The 17,355-nt window shown below is 38.8% G+C and overlaps 1 protein-coding gene across 6 annotated transcripts in view; it reads left to right on the top strand.

Moving 5' to 3' along the window:
* The window catches only part of Opa1 (Opa1 mitochondrial dynamin like GTPase), a 229,102-nt gene that overhangs the window by 160,185 nt on the left and 51,562 nt on the right, over positions 1-17,355 (top strand). For all 6 annotated transcript variants that reach the window (XM_067149273.2, XM_067149272.2, XM_067149269.2 and 3 more), the window contains one exon: positions 16,445-16,659. In XM_067149273.2, coding sequence (XP_067005374.2) covers positions 16,445-16,659 — 215 coding nt within the window. The remainder of the gene's footprint in view (positions 1-16,444; positions 16,660-17,355) is intronic.

The raw sequence follows: 17,355 nt of genomic DNA, 5'->3' as shown, positions 1-17,355 counted from the left end.
GAGTATAATTCTCACAATGGCTAGAAAAGAATTGTCATCCCCAGAAATTGTCTCGCTTGATTCTTTTTGGACGAGGAAAATCACATATAGCCTTGATCTTCAGTGGATTTAGGCGTACCCCCGTACCATCAATCATGTGACCTACAAACAGTACTTCTTCCTGACAGAATTTAGATTTCTCAATATTAATTTTGAAACCTGTTTCTCTTAAGTTTTTAAATAATTTCCGTAACTTGTCGCAATGATCCGAAAATGTCTGGGTAGCCAAGATCAAATCGTCCACATAATAGATTAAAAATTCCTTCACTTCGGCTGTCAAATTCCTGTCTAATGCCCTCACAAGAACTGCACAACTGTTTCGGAGGCCGAATGGAAGCCTACAGTAGACATAGGTTTGATTATCGAACATGAATCCCGTTAAAAGTCTGGATTTTTCCTCCAAGACTATGTGATGGTAAGAACTGGTAAAATCCATGGTGGAAAAATACTTCATGTCCTTGAATCTTTTTATAATGTCTCTAATTTTGGGAACCTTATTATACTCTGGTATTAACTTCCCGTTCAATACACGAGCGTCTAGGCAAATTCTCAGTTTCCCGTTGCTTTTCACAACCACAACTAAGGGATTCAAGAATGGACTGGATGTCTTTGCTATTATACCGTCCTTTTCCATTTCTTGTATAATTTTCTTGACCTCAGGAAAATATTTCTCCGGAATACCGTATAATTTCCCCTTATATGGTGTCCAATCATTTACTAGAAGTTTATATTTAAAGTTCGGTACCTGCCCTGGTTTGTTTTTGAACAAGTCTGAATACTCTTGTAAGATCTCATGAAGTTCTGACTTCTTGACAGGTGATATCTTGGCATTAACCACCGCTCCTGTGATGTTAGGTTTGTCTCCTTCATCCTCCATCGTCATTACCTTCTCTATGCTATTCATTATTTCTTCATGAACCATCTCTATCTCTTCCTCTTCTTTCCAACATACTAGATGTTTTTCTGATAGATGTTTCCCTTCTTCCTCTATTTTCATGTCACTCATCATATTGGGTCCTTCATTGAGCTTAATTTTCTCCTGGACATTCCCTATCTGTTCATTATATATAGGAAATCTGATTTCCTGCTGCTCCATATCTATCGTCATGCCGCTTATCGTCATAAAATCTATGCCTAATATAATGTTATGCCTGATCTTGTTCATGACGATAAATGGGTGTTCGAAGTACCGACTTCCGATATTAATTTCAAGGTATGTTTGCAAGTTACACTCTACTGTTTTGTCTGGTATTATACCGCGAATCTTAATTTTTGATACAGGTATCGTTGGCAGTTTTGTTTTTCTATTTATTTCCAAGAATAATTCCTTGGATAGCACACTGATACTGGCGCCTGAATCAACGAGACAATGCACTCGTAGTCCGTTTACTCTCGCTACTACAATAGGCAAATTGTATGCTTTCTTCATAGGGTCAGTTGATATGTCTCTCGTTAATTCTTCCGGATCTATCTCCCAAGAATCTATTTGCGTTATAAAATAACCATGAATTTTGATATTTTCAGCGTCCTGTATACCTTTTTCTTCACCCTCTAATCTGAAATTGGCGTTTTTTTTAATTTACAGATTGATTATTCTCTCTCCTACACTCGAATTCTTTAGTGTCAGGATTGAGTTTCGACGTCTCTTGTTTATTCCTTTTAAATCCCTGTAATTCCAAGCTTTCCGCTCCTTCTACGTCCGCATTAATATCTTGGTCCCTTATGGCTCTTTCCCATTTGCTCTTCTCTCTCTGACCTTCATTCGGCTCTCTCGTATATCGTCTATTGTAATACTCTCTACCTCTGTCATTTCTATTATCTTTTCTGTCGTATCTAAATCTGCCCTTAAATTCATACCGTCTTCTTCCGTCTCTGGATGAATTTCTACAATGCATATAAGGCCTGTATCTTCTATTTCCCGAATATGCTCCTTGTTCGTACGAACTTCTCCTACAGACGCATTTTTCATCTTCTCTTCCTCTACCTTCTGGATTATTCCATTCTCTTTTCCTATTTATTTTTCTTCGTTCTTCTGAGGTACTTTCCTTTGTCTGTTCCGGCATTAGCATATTAATCGTTTCTTCTCCATGAGCGCCTCTGCCTATCCTGTGCCAATATGGCATTGTAGTCATGTCTATCTGTCTCAAAGTGCTTTCCATCTGTACTGCAGTGACAATGTTATTGGCAGCTAACAAACGTTGGACTTCCAAAGGAAACTGTCTCTGTATGGTCTTGATGGCTTCCAATTCGCTGGGCGGCGAATCAGGGTCCTGAAAACGGTGAAACTGATAAGAAAAATAGTCACTGTATCCTGTTTGCCCGTTACTTGCATATTTCCTCGAGTATAGTTCCAAACGAAGATTCTGCTGAATTTCCAGACTCCAATAGCGCTGTAGAAAAGCCATTTTAAAGTCATTATAGTCGTGAAAGGTATATTTGAAGGCCTGAAACCAAAGACTAGGATTTGCGTCCAGGTATTTCTCCACAACCTTCAGTCTCTTTTCCTCAGGAATATTATGGTCTTTAAAGTAATCGTCCATTTCCCTAAGGAAACGTTTAGGCGATATATTAGCAGTGTTATTGAAATGTTTCGGTCTATCCTCATACGTTTTAATCACATTGATGATGGTTGGATTCCCACCGTTTCCACCTTCCGTACTCATTTCTCCATTGCCATGACTAGATTGAGCGATCAACGTGGGTGTAGTCTCCCTTTCGTTTATCTGTAATTCTATCGTTTTTCGTCCATCACTACACGTTGACATTGGTGTCTTCCCTTGAACCTCTTCTCTGATCTCTCTCATCTGTACTTGTATCTGTTTTAGCCCTTCTTCAGACTTGGAGATTCTTTGATCTATTTCCTCCTTATGCTTAATCTCCTCCCTTATCGTAGTAATCCTATTTCCAAACTGCTCACTAGCTTGCTTATATCTGTCTTCTATACCAGCATTCGTCGTTTGAATTTCATTGCTTAACTTGTCGATCTTTTCTTCACACTGTTTCCATTTCCCTTGTGAGTCAATATTCAACTGCTCCATATTATCAGTCAACTTCATTTCGTTCTCCTTCAGACACTGGAGGCAGTTGTTGTTTTGTATCATTTCCCTTTTAATCTCATTTATCTCTTCCTGAATTTCCTTATTCTTTTCCTCGATCTTATCGCTCATTTCAACCTTCAATTCGTCCATGTTATTCCTGATTCTATCCATGTCTGATCCTATTTTCCTGATTTCCTCCTTCATTTCCTCCATCATTACTCTCTGTTTCTCCTCTTGCTCCTTAGTCATTTCCTCTATCTTCTCCTGATATTTATTCATTTCCTCCTTCTGTTCTCGTTGACCTCTCTTTATTTCTTCTTTCATCTCTTCTTGAGGTTTATTCATTCCCTCTCTCATCTCTTCTTGATTTTTATTCATTTCTTCAATTCGCTCTTGGTATTTATTTATTCTCTCCATCATTTCCTGTTGTTTCTCGTCACACTTCCGGGCTTCTTCTTCTCGCTTTCTTGCCTCTTCTTGTCTCTCTTTCCTCGCTTCTTCATCACGCTTCCGGGCTTCTTCATCACGCTTGCGGGCTTCTTCTTGTCTCTCTTTCCTCGCTTCTTCATCACGCTTCCTGGCTTCTTCAATCATCTGTTCCATCATCCGCTGGAACCTTTCTACCAATCCTCCTTGTTCTCCTTTCACTTCCTTTACTGCTTCTTCTGCTCTTTTCAATCGCTCCTCTTGTTCTTTCCGGCATTTCTCCTGCGTTTCTTGTTCTTTTTGATACATCTCCTGCTTCTCTCTCTGTTCCCTTTGAAATTCCTCCTGTCTCTCTTCCTGTTCTCTCTGGTATTGCTCGAACTGCGCCTTCATTTGGCTTAATGTCGTCATATTGGTTTAATGTTGTTTTTGAAATCTCTAATTGCCTAACAGTGCTCTAATACTCCCCCCAATTCTTTACCAATCAACTCTTTCAACACTCCAATCTCACAGTTACTCTATACACAATATTAGTATATGTATTCAACAAATAAATAAGCCTAACTACCCAAATTAAGTACCTAAAGATGACCTTGCCTCCCATTCTAGCCAAGAAGTATGAATATTCATTCCATTAACTTCAATTCCAATTCTTGAGAACCCTCACTCTAGATCAATTGCAAGAAACTCAAGGAAAAAAAATAATCTTCTTAAAATCTACTTCTTACAAACTACAACATTCGTTAACATATTACTAACATTAACACATTATTATTATTATCACTAATCAAGAAATAACTCTGTTCTTCAAATCCTGAGTTCACGAACTCTTCTCCTACTATTATATCTTGCTGATTTCCTTCTCTTACTGTATCATCTTCTCCAATTTACCACGGTTAGGTCGGATGATACCTCCTTTATTCAATCCAAATCAAATTCTGCAATACTTCTATGTTTTCTTTCCAACTACCCGATCATTTTCCTCTTATTTCTGGTATCCATTCCTCTGTCAAGTTGTTCCAGTATTTCCTCTCACTCTAATTTACCTCATAGTATCGTACTCCTCATGCGCAATGACCTTTCTCCACTTTCAATCTTACTGTGTCAGTTTCTATGTGATTAATGACTCTTTTTCTTGACGTCCCACGACGTTTTTCCCTTGAATTGCAACACGTTGCGGTGTCAATCTCTTCTAATCGTCAACCATTTGTTACATTCCCACGGCGTCTTTCTCATTATTTTCGCTCCACTGTTGGGGGCCAATTTATTTATGCGCCGTTCCCGGCTCCCTAAGAGGACGCATAATATCCAGGCTAGCTTAATTATGACCTTTGTAACTAAATAGTTCTATAGTTTGGGTGTTGAGTTCCGAATAAGAGAAAGATATACCATACGGAGCCAAATAAGACTTAAATCACCTATAGAAACGACTCTCATATGTTGCTTATTCTTATTCTTATGCTATCAAGATGTTACCACTCTCATTTACTTAAATCTAGGTCTCTATACTATGAACACATTGAAAGAGCTGCTTAACATTTTACATATCTGTTTATTATACAAATTTTTCAATCCAGAATTCGAATATTGAGCTATCCTCCCACAAGAAAATCTGGTAAAGGAAACTGTATGATCGACTGTTCACTTGGCGTATTTCTATGGAACAGGGACTTAACCTCAAGATTCTACCTATTTCTCCATTCAATATATAATTAATCATTTCCTTTTCTCTTCTAATTGCTCCATATCACTCCTTCATTCAGCACTTCCACATTTCTGGGTAGAAAGAAGAACCGAAGAAATGGCGGTATCGTGCAAAAATATATGTAAGCAATATTTACGGAGAATCTACCGGTATTTGGCACATCCAGCGCCCACTATACATTCTAAAGTAAAAGTTGTTTGATTTTGTCGTCATCTGTAATAGATCTACTGGAATCCACTACATTAAGTGCTCAGGTCTTGCTTGCCCACAAAATCAGGGATAGAATACAGTGTATGGCAAATTATCAAGTTCCGCATAAGCCATTATTAAGTTGAATACCATTATGATCCAACTCACAATTATCAAATTAAAAATCATAAGTCCAAAAGAAAATGTCAAATTCTCCCTCTTAGGCCCTTAAAGAAATAATCAAATTGGAATAAAGCGTTCAATTAATGGATTGAAACGAACTCAAATATATTTGAATACTTAAATTAGTGATTTATTTCCTAACATAGGTAATTAAAAATTCGTACAAGTAATTGAAAACTTACTTGGTCAACTAAAGAAAAACTTATCTGTATAGCTAGTAATTTATCTGGGTAACTAAAAAAAATTATTTGTTTGGGTGCACCCTAGGAAAGGAAAAGAAAAATATTTACAACACGAGTTCCAATAAGCAAAAGTATAGACTGAGGGTGTCTTCTTCATGGTATCCAGGACGCATTTTGAGACTTATAACCATATCTCATGAATTGGAATTTTTCCCTACTACATATCAGGTTTGAATTAACTGTGAGCTCTCCCTCGGAACTCATATTCATTTACTGCCATAGAATCATCCTATCCTTCTCAACATACTAATAAATACCTATGGGTATTAGCCTGGGAGGATAGTTCCCTAATGCTTCCATACATAATTAAGTCACAATGTTGGATATAGAATAATTAATATTGAATATTGAATGTTGAGTGTTGAATATTCATGCTTCTTTATTTACGTCGTTTTATTCTGCGTGAAGTCCGATAAGTCCCCCTTTCAAATCAATATAGTTCTCATAAAAAGTTCAATCAGAACCAATAAGATACATATACCATTTAGAGATCCAAATCCTCTTGTTATTTTAAGCTAAACATAGGGCCCAGTTTCTTCAACTCTATGTTAAATTTTGCTTAACAAATGTTAACTAACAATTGTTATTAATTTAACACTTCGTTTAAAAGTACCCTGTTTCACGAACATATTTCCAACATTTGTTACGAAACAATTGTTAAATACAAATTAACACATTTCCGTAAGATTTCTGAACGCGTTTGGCAGTGAGCGTCTTTTGTTTCTTTACATATAGCGCTCCTAGTGGCGCGTTGAAATAGTATTTTGTCACACAGACACATGGTTGACATTATTATAGGTTATGGTTAGCGGAGACCGCTAAGAAGTAAATATGTCAAGTAAGAGGCAACAACAGCGTTATTATGATGAATGCGAGACAAATGTTGTTATAGTTTTAATTTAAAATTATGCGATAGTGCTTAAAAAATGAAATAAGGGACTGTTATATCACAACATTCTATATAGCCTATTCTTGTAGGAGTGCAATCTAAGGTTCCTACATCACCGGGAAAATGTATGATTGATATGTTTTGAATGATTTTCGGGCATTCTTTTATTGCGGGGAAAATAATGTAGTGCCTTGTTAATGCTGCAATGGCAGCAAGAATTCTTTGTAGAATTCTACACACTCTTTTCTTGCCCTCGTGAACATAGTCGCCTACAATTAGGCCTTTTTTTCTTTTTAAAAAAATACGATTTGTTCGGGACGTCGACCTATGAAGATCGTTTGCCCCTACAATTAGGCCTACATGGAAAGTGTCTCGAGGTCAGATGTCATTACAAACCTCCGCTTCGGACAAAGTGGAGGTGATATAACACTAAAGGCGAACAAATTTTACTTAAACATCTCAGGTCCGCAACCTAATAACTTCTGAAAAACTGATGAAACCCCTATTCCAATGCAAGGCGTACCGGTATATATTTAGGAGTTGTGTCATAGTGGTCATCGTACTTGTCTGCGAGCGTCGTAGACGTGAGTTCGAGTCTCGTTTCAGGGAACGTTTTCTTAAAAATTGGAACAAAAATATTACGCAAATTGCACTACCGGTACACTTTGTTTTCTACCTGATATTAATATAGGTCTAAATGTTCTCATAGTTACTGCTGAATCTCTTCTTAATCTGTTTATCCTCCAGGGTCGGGTTTTCCCTCGTACTCAGCCAGGGATCCCACCTCTACCGCCTCAAGGGCAGTGTCCTGGAGCGTAAGACTTTGGGTCGGGGGATACAATTGGGGAGAATGATCAGTACCCCTCCCCCCAGGCCGCCTCACCTGCTGTGCTGAACAGGGGCCTTGTGGAGGGATGGAACGAAGATTGGATGGGACAGGGAAGGAAGCAGCCGTGGCCTTAAGTTAGGAACCATCCCGTCATTTGCCTGGAGGAGAAGTGGGAACCCACGGAAAACCACTTCGAGGATGTCTGAGGTGGGAATCGAACCCTCCTTTACTCAGTTGACCTCCCGAGGCTGAATGGACCCCGTTCCAGCCCTCATACCACTTTTAAAATTTCGTGGCAGAGCCAGGAATCGAACCCGGACCTCCAGGGGTGGCAGCTAATCAAAACCACTACACAACAGAGGCGGACTATATTTTTTTGAGGTAGGAAATAAAGTTCCACTGTAATTTGATCATTACTTTTATTCGCATTTTACCTTCACATTCCCTGAAATAATTAATTAAATTTGTATTTAAAAAAAGTATTCTAACGCGGGACTCGAACTCTCATCGTCGAGGTTCGTAGACAAGTACGATAACCACTCGGCCACTGCTACACTTGACTAGTGTGCAACTTTTCAAGTATATACGCGGTGCTTTACAATCGGGATTTTGTAATTTTTTCGGAAATTATTAGGTTGCGGACCTAACATGTTCAAGTTAAATGTGTTCGCATTTTAGTGTTCTATCCCCTCCACGTGGTCCGAAGCGGATCCTGCCTCATGACATTTGTCCTCATTTATTTCGAAAACGAAACTGTATGGTATTGACCCAAACCCTTCTACACGAGTTACTCTTGAGTATCCCCCAGCAGGTACATTAAGCTAGTTGAAATGGATTGGACGCAGGGTCTGACCCATCCTTGTAAAATCTATAAGCAACGGCTGCACTGGAGAGATTCGTAAATTGCAATCTGTTGGAAACTCTAACCTATATCGTCTTTGTTCATTATGGCTTCGGTAATTAGGAATCTTTCTTCTGACAACTGTAAAAGGTCGTTATTTCTTAGTATGGGTCGTCCTTTGCCTTCTTCAGTTTATAAATAGTCCTCATACAGCAGTAAAGCTTCAAACTTACGTCTTCTACATGTCTCCATTTTGACATTTTAGCAACTGTTAAGAGGTTTAACATAGGGGTGCTGCTAGGTTAATTTAACACAAGATTTAACAATTGTTAGAGTTAACAATTCTTGATGAGACGACCAGTTTGTTAAATTGTGTGTTAAGTCTCCTTAACAGCAGTGTTAACACTTAACATTCGATGAAGAAACCGGGCCTAGGTGCGATATAATACTTGTTAGCGACTACTCTACTAGTCTCGTTTGAAATATGCTATCTAGAATGGTGCATGGTGTGAAAACTTGACTGTCGAATTTCATTCCTACATTTCCATTCAGTCATCAGTGATAGGATGTCGCCTAAGAAGTTACTACGTTCCTCTCGTATGAGAATAGATTGGTATTAGAAAACATTTGTGACAGTACGTATGTTTAGTTCGTCCTAACTGAGCTTTTGTTGACACTACCAAGTGTGCGTTCTAACCAACAGATGTCACTCCGATCTTATTTGTATTTCTTTATGCTTGCTCGTAAGATAAACAGTACATGAAATTGCTACACGTTCATTTCCTAATTAGCAAAACTCTACATGAAAACCATTAAGTGCATAGCCACGTCACCGTGCTCATCCTCGCGAAGAATCAATAACTATCATTATTCTAAATCATCAATCACGTATAAACTTCTCTTAAAATATTATTATTATACCTTCAAAACCATAATCTGTCTCCTTACTAAACACGGGTTCACTTCTTACAATCGTGGCCCTTATTAATTCAATTACGGTTCATGGACACATTTCCAGATACTATGACCTTCATTCAGTCATAACCTCCATTTATCATACATACATTTGTCTATCTAGCAAGCATATCCTACTGCTGGTTCCTAACTTGACATTCATTGACTATAACCAATGTACACACGTATCTATATCGCTCTTTTACATATCATACAACTTACTGTCACCCTGACTAACTCAGAATTTCACACTACATGGATCACATTTCGAACGTAGGCTTTCATCACTGAGTGACTACCTAACTAAGGATTTGTCATGCATATCTGAAGACTACCTATACACCTTTATTCTAACTTATCACACCACTCTTGTTGCTTAATCACTTCGCACGAAACAAATTAATAAATCATACTACACTTACAGTTGAATATAAACATTATTACACTGATTTAAAAGTAAGACTTATGTGAATTCAGCAGCTCCAGTCGCCGTCATATGTCCAGCTGACAGGACATATTGAAACGTCGCTTCTTATTTCCCTGGGTGGACGGGAAATATTCGCATATTCCTCCTCTGGGCTCAGTCATCTTGGTCGGCAACGTCATCCTGCGGCACCCATTTGGGCAGTCTAGCTTATCTTCTCCTTAGAGCATCTTGTTCATCTCTGGTCTAGTTGGAGTGATGTAATTTTATAATTTGAAATGATTAAATTCTCTTTCTTCACTCAATTTCGAGTTATTGTAGGATTCCCTTTCTGTAACTCTTCACTTCGGTAATATCGTGAAGTACGTCAGCAGAGACTGCAGTGACGTAAGCTTGTTGCCGTTATTTTCCACTCTTCAAGTCTCTTGGAAATCGCTGAATGAAATTATTAGTCCCCCACTCAATTCACAATGTAGCTTCTAAAAATTCGTTCTTTATCCCGCTGAGCTGATTTCTTGTTGTACCGTCCTTAAAATTCTGGTGCAGTTACTTCCGTCTTCGACTCGTATATTCTAGGTAGCAATCCAATCTCGTTTTTCTCATTTTTTTTCATAATTGTTAGTAACAATATTCCCGTTCGATCCTTTTCACTGCCTTCTGGATCTTAATTCTTCTTCTCTCCCACTTGATGTGAGTACTTTCGCCTTCACATGCGGTATGATCAGACCTTTCGGCGTTAATTATTCCAAGGTACTTGGATTCCATCTTTGTTCTACTTACGGTCGTAACTTTTTATAACAGTGAAATGGCACAATACTTAAAAAAAACTACATTATATAGGATTAAATATTTATTTTTGACAGACTTTTGATTATCGCTGAGCAAATTTTCGGCACTTTTCTCAAGGCACTAGTCGCTGAGCTTTCTGACAGGAATAGAACTGCTGGGTCAGACAGTTGAGGCTCTAGCCTTCTGACTTGTAACTTGGCAAGTTAAATCCTGGCGCAGTCCAGTGGTATTTGAAGATTCTGAAATACGTCAGTCCCGTGTCGGTAATTTACTGGTACGTAAAATCTCTTGTGGGACAAAATTCTGGCACCTCTATGTCTCCGAAAACCATCGGAAGTAGTTAGTGGGACGTAAAAACAACAACATTATTAGGAATCGAATTTGTTTCTTCCTAACCGAAGTCTAATATTTTAATATGGTCAGGTACCTTGCACAATCATACTTACGGTTCTGTATGAGGATAGCAATGAAGGCTTCCTGTGCTTTGTTGTTACCAGCTTTCTATTGAGTGTTTTCTTTAGTTGGCCATGTTACTAGCTGGTGTAAACTTGCACATGGTAGTAGTTCGGTTTGCTTATGATAAAATGGCATGACCTGTTAAGCATACGAAATCCCTGCACAGAAAACTTCGGATTATAGAGGAAGTCAAAAGAAATCGGACTGAAAAAAAAGTTAAAATTGCAGAACAGTTAAGTTTACTTGCTTCCACGCTGAATACCATTATGGGGAAAAACAAAAGGATATATTAACGGGTACACAAATATGGGAAATCTGCATAGAAGAGAAAAAAGTTGGGAAGGAACAGAGGTGTTCTAATATGGAACCAGTCCTCTTTTTTTCTTTTCCTTTTTTGAATCAGCAAGCCCGTTCATCATTGTTGAAACTGCGGGAGGTATCCATAACATTTTTCAACACTAATCTTGTTGAGCATTCTGCTGGAAGGCAGGTTTGATCCTCAACAGCTCTGTCTTCAGCTGTTGTAGATGCCTTGAGCGTCGCTGAAGACTTATACTAGGGAAATGTGGAGCAAGCTAATTTCCCATAGCTTTCCTTGCCGAGCCAGAAATTGCTGTTACGTATCAGTCTGCCAAGGAGACTGAAATGCATACACCAACCAACCCTTTGATTGACAGTTTCTCACCATTCATAACAGGGACTGTAAGAAAAGGCATTATTGGTACAGCTCATACCTCAGTCACTTTCATATTGTCAAAGCCAAGGATGAGACAGAGATCTATGCAAGTATTAAATTTGTTTTAGCCCTTAGCAGAAAACGTAGAACACTGTTAACACTAGGTCATGCGTCAAAGGCATTTAACACTAACGAGTCAGTAAATTAAAGCAGGTTGAGCCTGTAACTCTGACTTTTTAGATTACCATGCTTTTTGTTTATTTTACAGCATTAGGCCTTCCGCACACAGAGCTACTTTGAAACGACATGAAGTAGCTTGCATGCACCATGTTTTTGACCTCTCTGGTTCACAGCCGTGTCTGATGATCAGTTTTTCTACGTTCTGGTTTAGTCCAACCTAGATGTTCATGGGAAGCTTTATGCACTGTTCCTGTTAGAACATTTCATGTTGTTTGAACATCAGTAAGGATGGAAGGGTTATGCTGGAAATGTCACTTTCCTTCTTTTTGAAATGCCACCATTTTATTCTTGCTGGACTGTTACATTAGTCTCTCTGTCACGTAGGAGATTTAATGTGCATTCAGATGATTTCTGGGCAGCGTTGGACTGCCACCGTTTCATGAGGTGTAACCTTTGCATCTTGGGCAAACTTTAATCACGCTATTGTATAGGGGTATAATCAATCTGGCTCATTTTATAGCTGTTATATATATATATTTTGTATGGAACAAATGATCTACATTATTTAACACAAATATGTACATAGTGAATTAAAAATGAATATCAAGGATCTTCAGCCAGGAAAGCACTGGAGTTGATGCTTTCATGAACTCTTCCCAAACACCTGTGAAGCAACGCTGTGGACACTACCGAATGATGTGGTTCATCATCTGTTCTTGAGCTCCGCATTCGCAAGCAGGTGAATCTAGCCATCCCCATTTGTGCAACGTTGCTTTGCACCTACCATGACCAGTTTGTATGCGGTTTAGTTGGCACGACGTAGCTCTTGGTAGATCAGTTCCTGGAACATGCTGGGAAGGATCGTCTAATTTGATTTGACGATATGATGAGAAATCTCTCCACCCTTCCTTCCAGACTTTGTTGATGTTGAAAGGCCCTGGCTGCTTAATAATGTTATCATCCCAAGTAGGCTTCTTGGATTTCAGACGCATGGTTGGTGGATTACTCAGCACTGAGTGAATCGGAAAGTGTTTAAAGTCAGGACAGATGTAAGTTTTCCAAGTTTCTTTCTTGTAGAAAGTATTTGTGATGGCAATCTGACGAGCTTCGGCAAAGTTTAGAATCCTCAACATCTTCATTCCTCACTCCTGCACCATAATTTCTGTAGCAACAATAACCACCAGTTATTGACCCTACATGGTGTTTGAGATTATATGAATATTCTGTAGTTTGGTGGCCATGACAATCTTCATTAAGCAGTCATCAAATTGCCCTACTTCTAATATTGAATTCTGGAATTTCTCTTAACTCTTATACCAACACCATTGGTAGTCTTCGGACTACCATTGTATATAGTTTTATATTCTTCACGGCTATCTCTTGATTTTGCACCAGTCCACCTAGACTCTTGCACTGCGCATGTGTTGATCCTCAGCCTTTTTAATGCATCGGCTATTTCTCATCCTTTTTCATTGTGTCAGCATTAAGAGGAGCAAATTTACCGAGCGAGTTGGCAGTGTACTTAGGGTTGTGCAACTGTGAGATTGTATTCGGGAGATAGTGGGTTCAAATCCCACTGTCGGCAGCTCTGAAGATGGTTTTCCGTCGTTTTCCATTTCTACACCAGGGAAATGCTGGGGCTGTACTTTAATATAGGCCACGGCTCCCTTCCCAATCCTAGCCCCTTCACATCCTTCCGTTGTCGAAAACCTTTGATATGTTAGTGCGATGTTAAACAAGTAGCAATAATTTTTTTTTTTAAAGAAGTAAATCTCAAATTTAGAGCTTGTATTTAGCCCCCGAAATGCTGGTAACCCTTGCATGCTTACAGAGTTCTCAGATGGTATCCATACTCTCTACTCACATTGTCGATACATTTTAGTCTGTCCTGTGTTGATCCATTTACGGAAGGCCTTATACTACTATTCATTCAAAACAGATCACGATAGGAATTAGTCGGTCATTAATTTTTGCTTATTTGAACAAGTTGAAAATCATCTTATGGAACTAATATCTGTATAATGTTGATCATAGCATACCTGCCAACCCTTCCGATTTACCCGGAAACTTTCCGGTTTTTAACTTGTCTTCCGATTTTCTGATTTATTTTTACTTCCTATTCTTGACCAATATAATTTCTAGTACTGCCAATACTCTTCCCCTAGGATAAATTCTTATGTGCTTGTGTAATTTACGAAACCTCATTTTCAAGAGTATTTATTTGATGCTTTATTTCGTGAGTGTTTCGTCCTGCGCCTTCGTGTATCGTGTTTCCCGCTCGCCACAGCAGCGTGTGCGCTTTATACAGTTGGGGATTCGGGGCGGCAATTAGGGTCCTGCAAGCAAGACAGGCTGGCGCGCGCTAGCGACTCAGTTAATCGGGATGAAAGAATGAGTTTGCTATTGTTGTTCGCGCGCTGTTAACATCGTTTCTGTGCGTCGTTTTGTCGGAGTTTTAGGCCCCTTTTTTTCTTGCATTTGTATGCTTTCCCCCACTGCCAAAGTTGTATGTTAATAATGTATAGGACATATAGAATTGTTTTGTATGTGGTAGTTTCGCGTATTTAAGTGCATAATTTTAATGAGTTGAATGTTTTTAAGGGGGTTGTGTCGGTGACAGTTTCAGGTACTTTATTTTCTTGTTATGGCCAAAAATATAACAAACGCTATCTCAAAGTGCTCAGAGATACCTATAAATTTCCGTTCATTTTACCGTCTGATAAAGAAAGTACCATATTCTTTCGCATAATTAACGCCCTTGCACAATTTACGCATCCCAATATTTTTGGGTCCAAAGTGGAGAATAAGAAATGTTCACGTATTTGACACACCCACAACTTCGAACATCCATCACGCAGCTCTGGATGCATTTCGAAATGAAGATGTCAACTACTCAAGTAGCAGGCTTCCTATTGCGAAAGCTTGCATTCCAAATACAGGGCAACGTGCTGTTATTAGCCGGCAGGAAATCCCACTGCACTAGTTTTACGAGTGTTTCGGGTACGGGACATTCTGTGATCTCAAAATTGTTTGTCAGTCCACAGTATTGGAGTAATACTGCATCATAATAACTCGCGGTGATCAGTTACGCCGAAACATACGGGAATAGGGCAGCGAATATTCAATACCCAAATGAAACTTGCACTACCGCTGTAACAGAAGTGCATTTCAAGCTGCCAACAAGTCTCACAAAGCATTTCACGGATCAAAAAGCGGCTAGTTTCCGCAAGTAGAGAAGGATCTGCTTAAATATATGATTTTGTTACGCAACGTTGGATAAGCAGTTTCTCACGAAATGCAGTATTTTAAAGAACGTGAAATAACCGCTGCACATGGAATCAGTGTCTCGGATTTGAAGGTTAGCCGAGGCTTGATTAATTTTATGAAGAGAAATGGACTTCCTCTTCGGCGAAGAACATCATCATGCCAGAAATGACGAATGATTTAAACCATTTTCATCGCTTTGTGATTGAGAAGCGTAAAGTGAAGGAATATTTGATCTCCTTTATAGGAACCGCAGATCAGACGCCAATCAGGTTCCATATGTCACAAAGTCGAACAATCGATAAGAAAGGAACATACAGTGTTATCGTATGCGCTACCGGAAGCAAAAAAACGATGTACTTCAATGCTTGCTGTAACAGCTGATGTCAGGAAGCTTACACCTTATCTTGATCTAAAATGAAAAACAATGCCTAAAGCAAAATTTCCGCGAGTGATCCACGTTCGTATTCAAGAAGAAGGGTGGATGGACACGTCACTCGTACAAGATTGGATACGAACGGTTTGGGGTAATGTAGCAGGCTCCCTCCTTCTATGCCCGGCCCTTCTCGTGTTGGACAGTTTTTACTTTTATTAGTTCATGTTTATTTCACTCCAGGTCGTATTGTCAGCTCGTAATGGGAAGAATATTTTCCAGTGTCGGTACTTCAATCCCACGTGTCTATATTTGAATTTTCAGAGAAAATTTTACGCCAAATGATGATAACCGCAAACGAGTTGAACCAATTGTGTTTATATTATATTTGATGTATCTTTTAAATGTAAATGAATTGTAAATATCTGACTTCCTTGAATAATTTACGCATCCGAAGTTTTCGCCTGTATTTTTCGACAAAAAGTGCGTTAATTACGCGAGAAAATACGATATTATGCATTTTGTTGCGTGTGTCGGTGTGACATAAATATTATTCGTGTAAGTGTCATGAATGATTACGTACATTTTCTTGTAACCATTTTTATGTTTTGGTAGTTAAAGATTTGAAATTTAACGGTCAATTCGCATTGTAACTGTAGATATGTATGCCTTTTATCTTGACCTTTTTTCACCTAGACCGTGGTGGAATATATGTAATGAAATCCAAGAATAAAAAATCTTCCTATTTTTGGTTTCTAAAAGTTGGCAGGTATGTCATAGCCAATATGGGACAAGGTAAAAGTGTACATGAGGAATGATAAGTTTGCCTGAAATTCACTTAGTCGTCCCACAAGTGGAGCAGATATAAACACTAAATCTTTGTTTCTCTTGACATTAGTATATTAAATTCTATTGCCATAATTTTCCTAGAGTTTGTCTGTGTCCAGGGACGTTCAACACCACTGTTGATATCAAGCTAAAACAGTGGGCTGAACAGCAACTGCCACAGAAGTCAGTGGAGTCAGGCTGGGAAGCGTTGCAACAGGAGTTCGAGCAATTCATGGAGCGAGCTCGCATGTCCAAGGACCACGACGACATCTTTGACAACTTGAAGAAAGCTGTTGTGGATGAGGCGATGAAGAGGCATTCCTGGGAGGACAAAGTACAGTAATGGTTTGAGTTTTTGCACTCATGTGATAATTACATACCAAGTTCAAGTTATAAATGCTCCTTCGAGGTATTTGATGATGAAATACCAAGTTGGTTTTCCGTTTTCACACACACAAATGGTGGGGCTGTACCTTAAGGCCATGGCTACTACTTTACCAATCCTAGCTCTTTCCCATCCTTATGTTGCCAGAAACCTTTGATGTGTTAAGTGAGATGTTAAACCACTAGCAAAAAATAAATGAAAAATCTGTGTTTCTGTATATTTTTATTACATTCTTTCTATTGCTAGAGCATATAGCTCCAATAAACTCTGATCATCACACAGCCCTCAGGCTTTGTTTGAAATTGGTTATTATGTGAATTTGTCATAATCAATACTGGGAGTGTGTTTGAGTGTTCATTGAAAATTATGTAAGGTGGTATTTGTCCTGCAGTGCAACCAGAGCAATCATGGTTCCTTGTAATACTCTTCATACTAGATATACTTACTTGCTGTTTTCTAACAGCCAGATGGAAATGCCTCGCAATACCCTAAACTGAACTTGTTTATACATAATATTTGTGTTCTGTTTGTTCTGAGTATGCCTTTGCTGGCAGGACCTAGTGTTTACAGTGCACTATGTCTTCTGGTATAGGCTAGAGCAATTTTGTTACTTTCATAGATCTGTCTGTCTTATCCTTGGCTTTG

Source organism: Anabrus simplex, chromosome 6, assembly GCF_040414725.1.
Source record: "Anabrus simplex isolate iqAnaSimp1 chromosome 6, ASM4041472v1, whole genome shotgun sequence".
NCBI lineage: Eukaryota > Metazoa > Arthropoda > Insecta > Orthoptera > Tettigoniidae > Anabrus > Anabrus simplex.
Note: the sequence above shows the minus strand (reverse complement) of the source record. Positions and strands in the feature narration are given on the sequence as shown.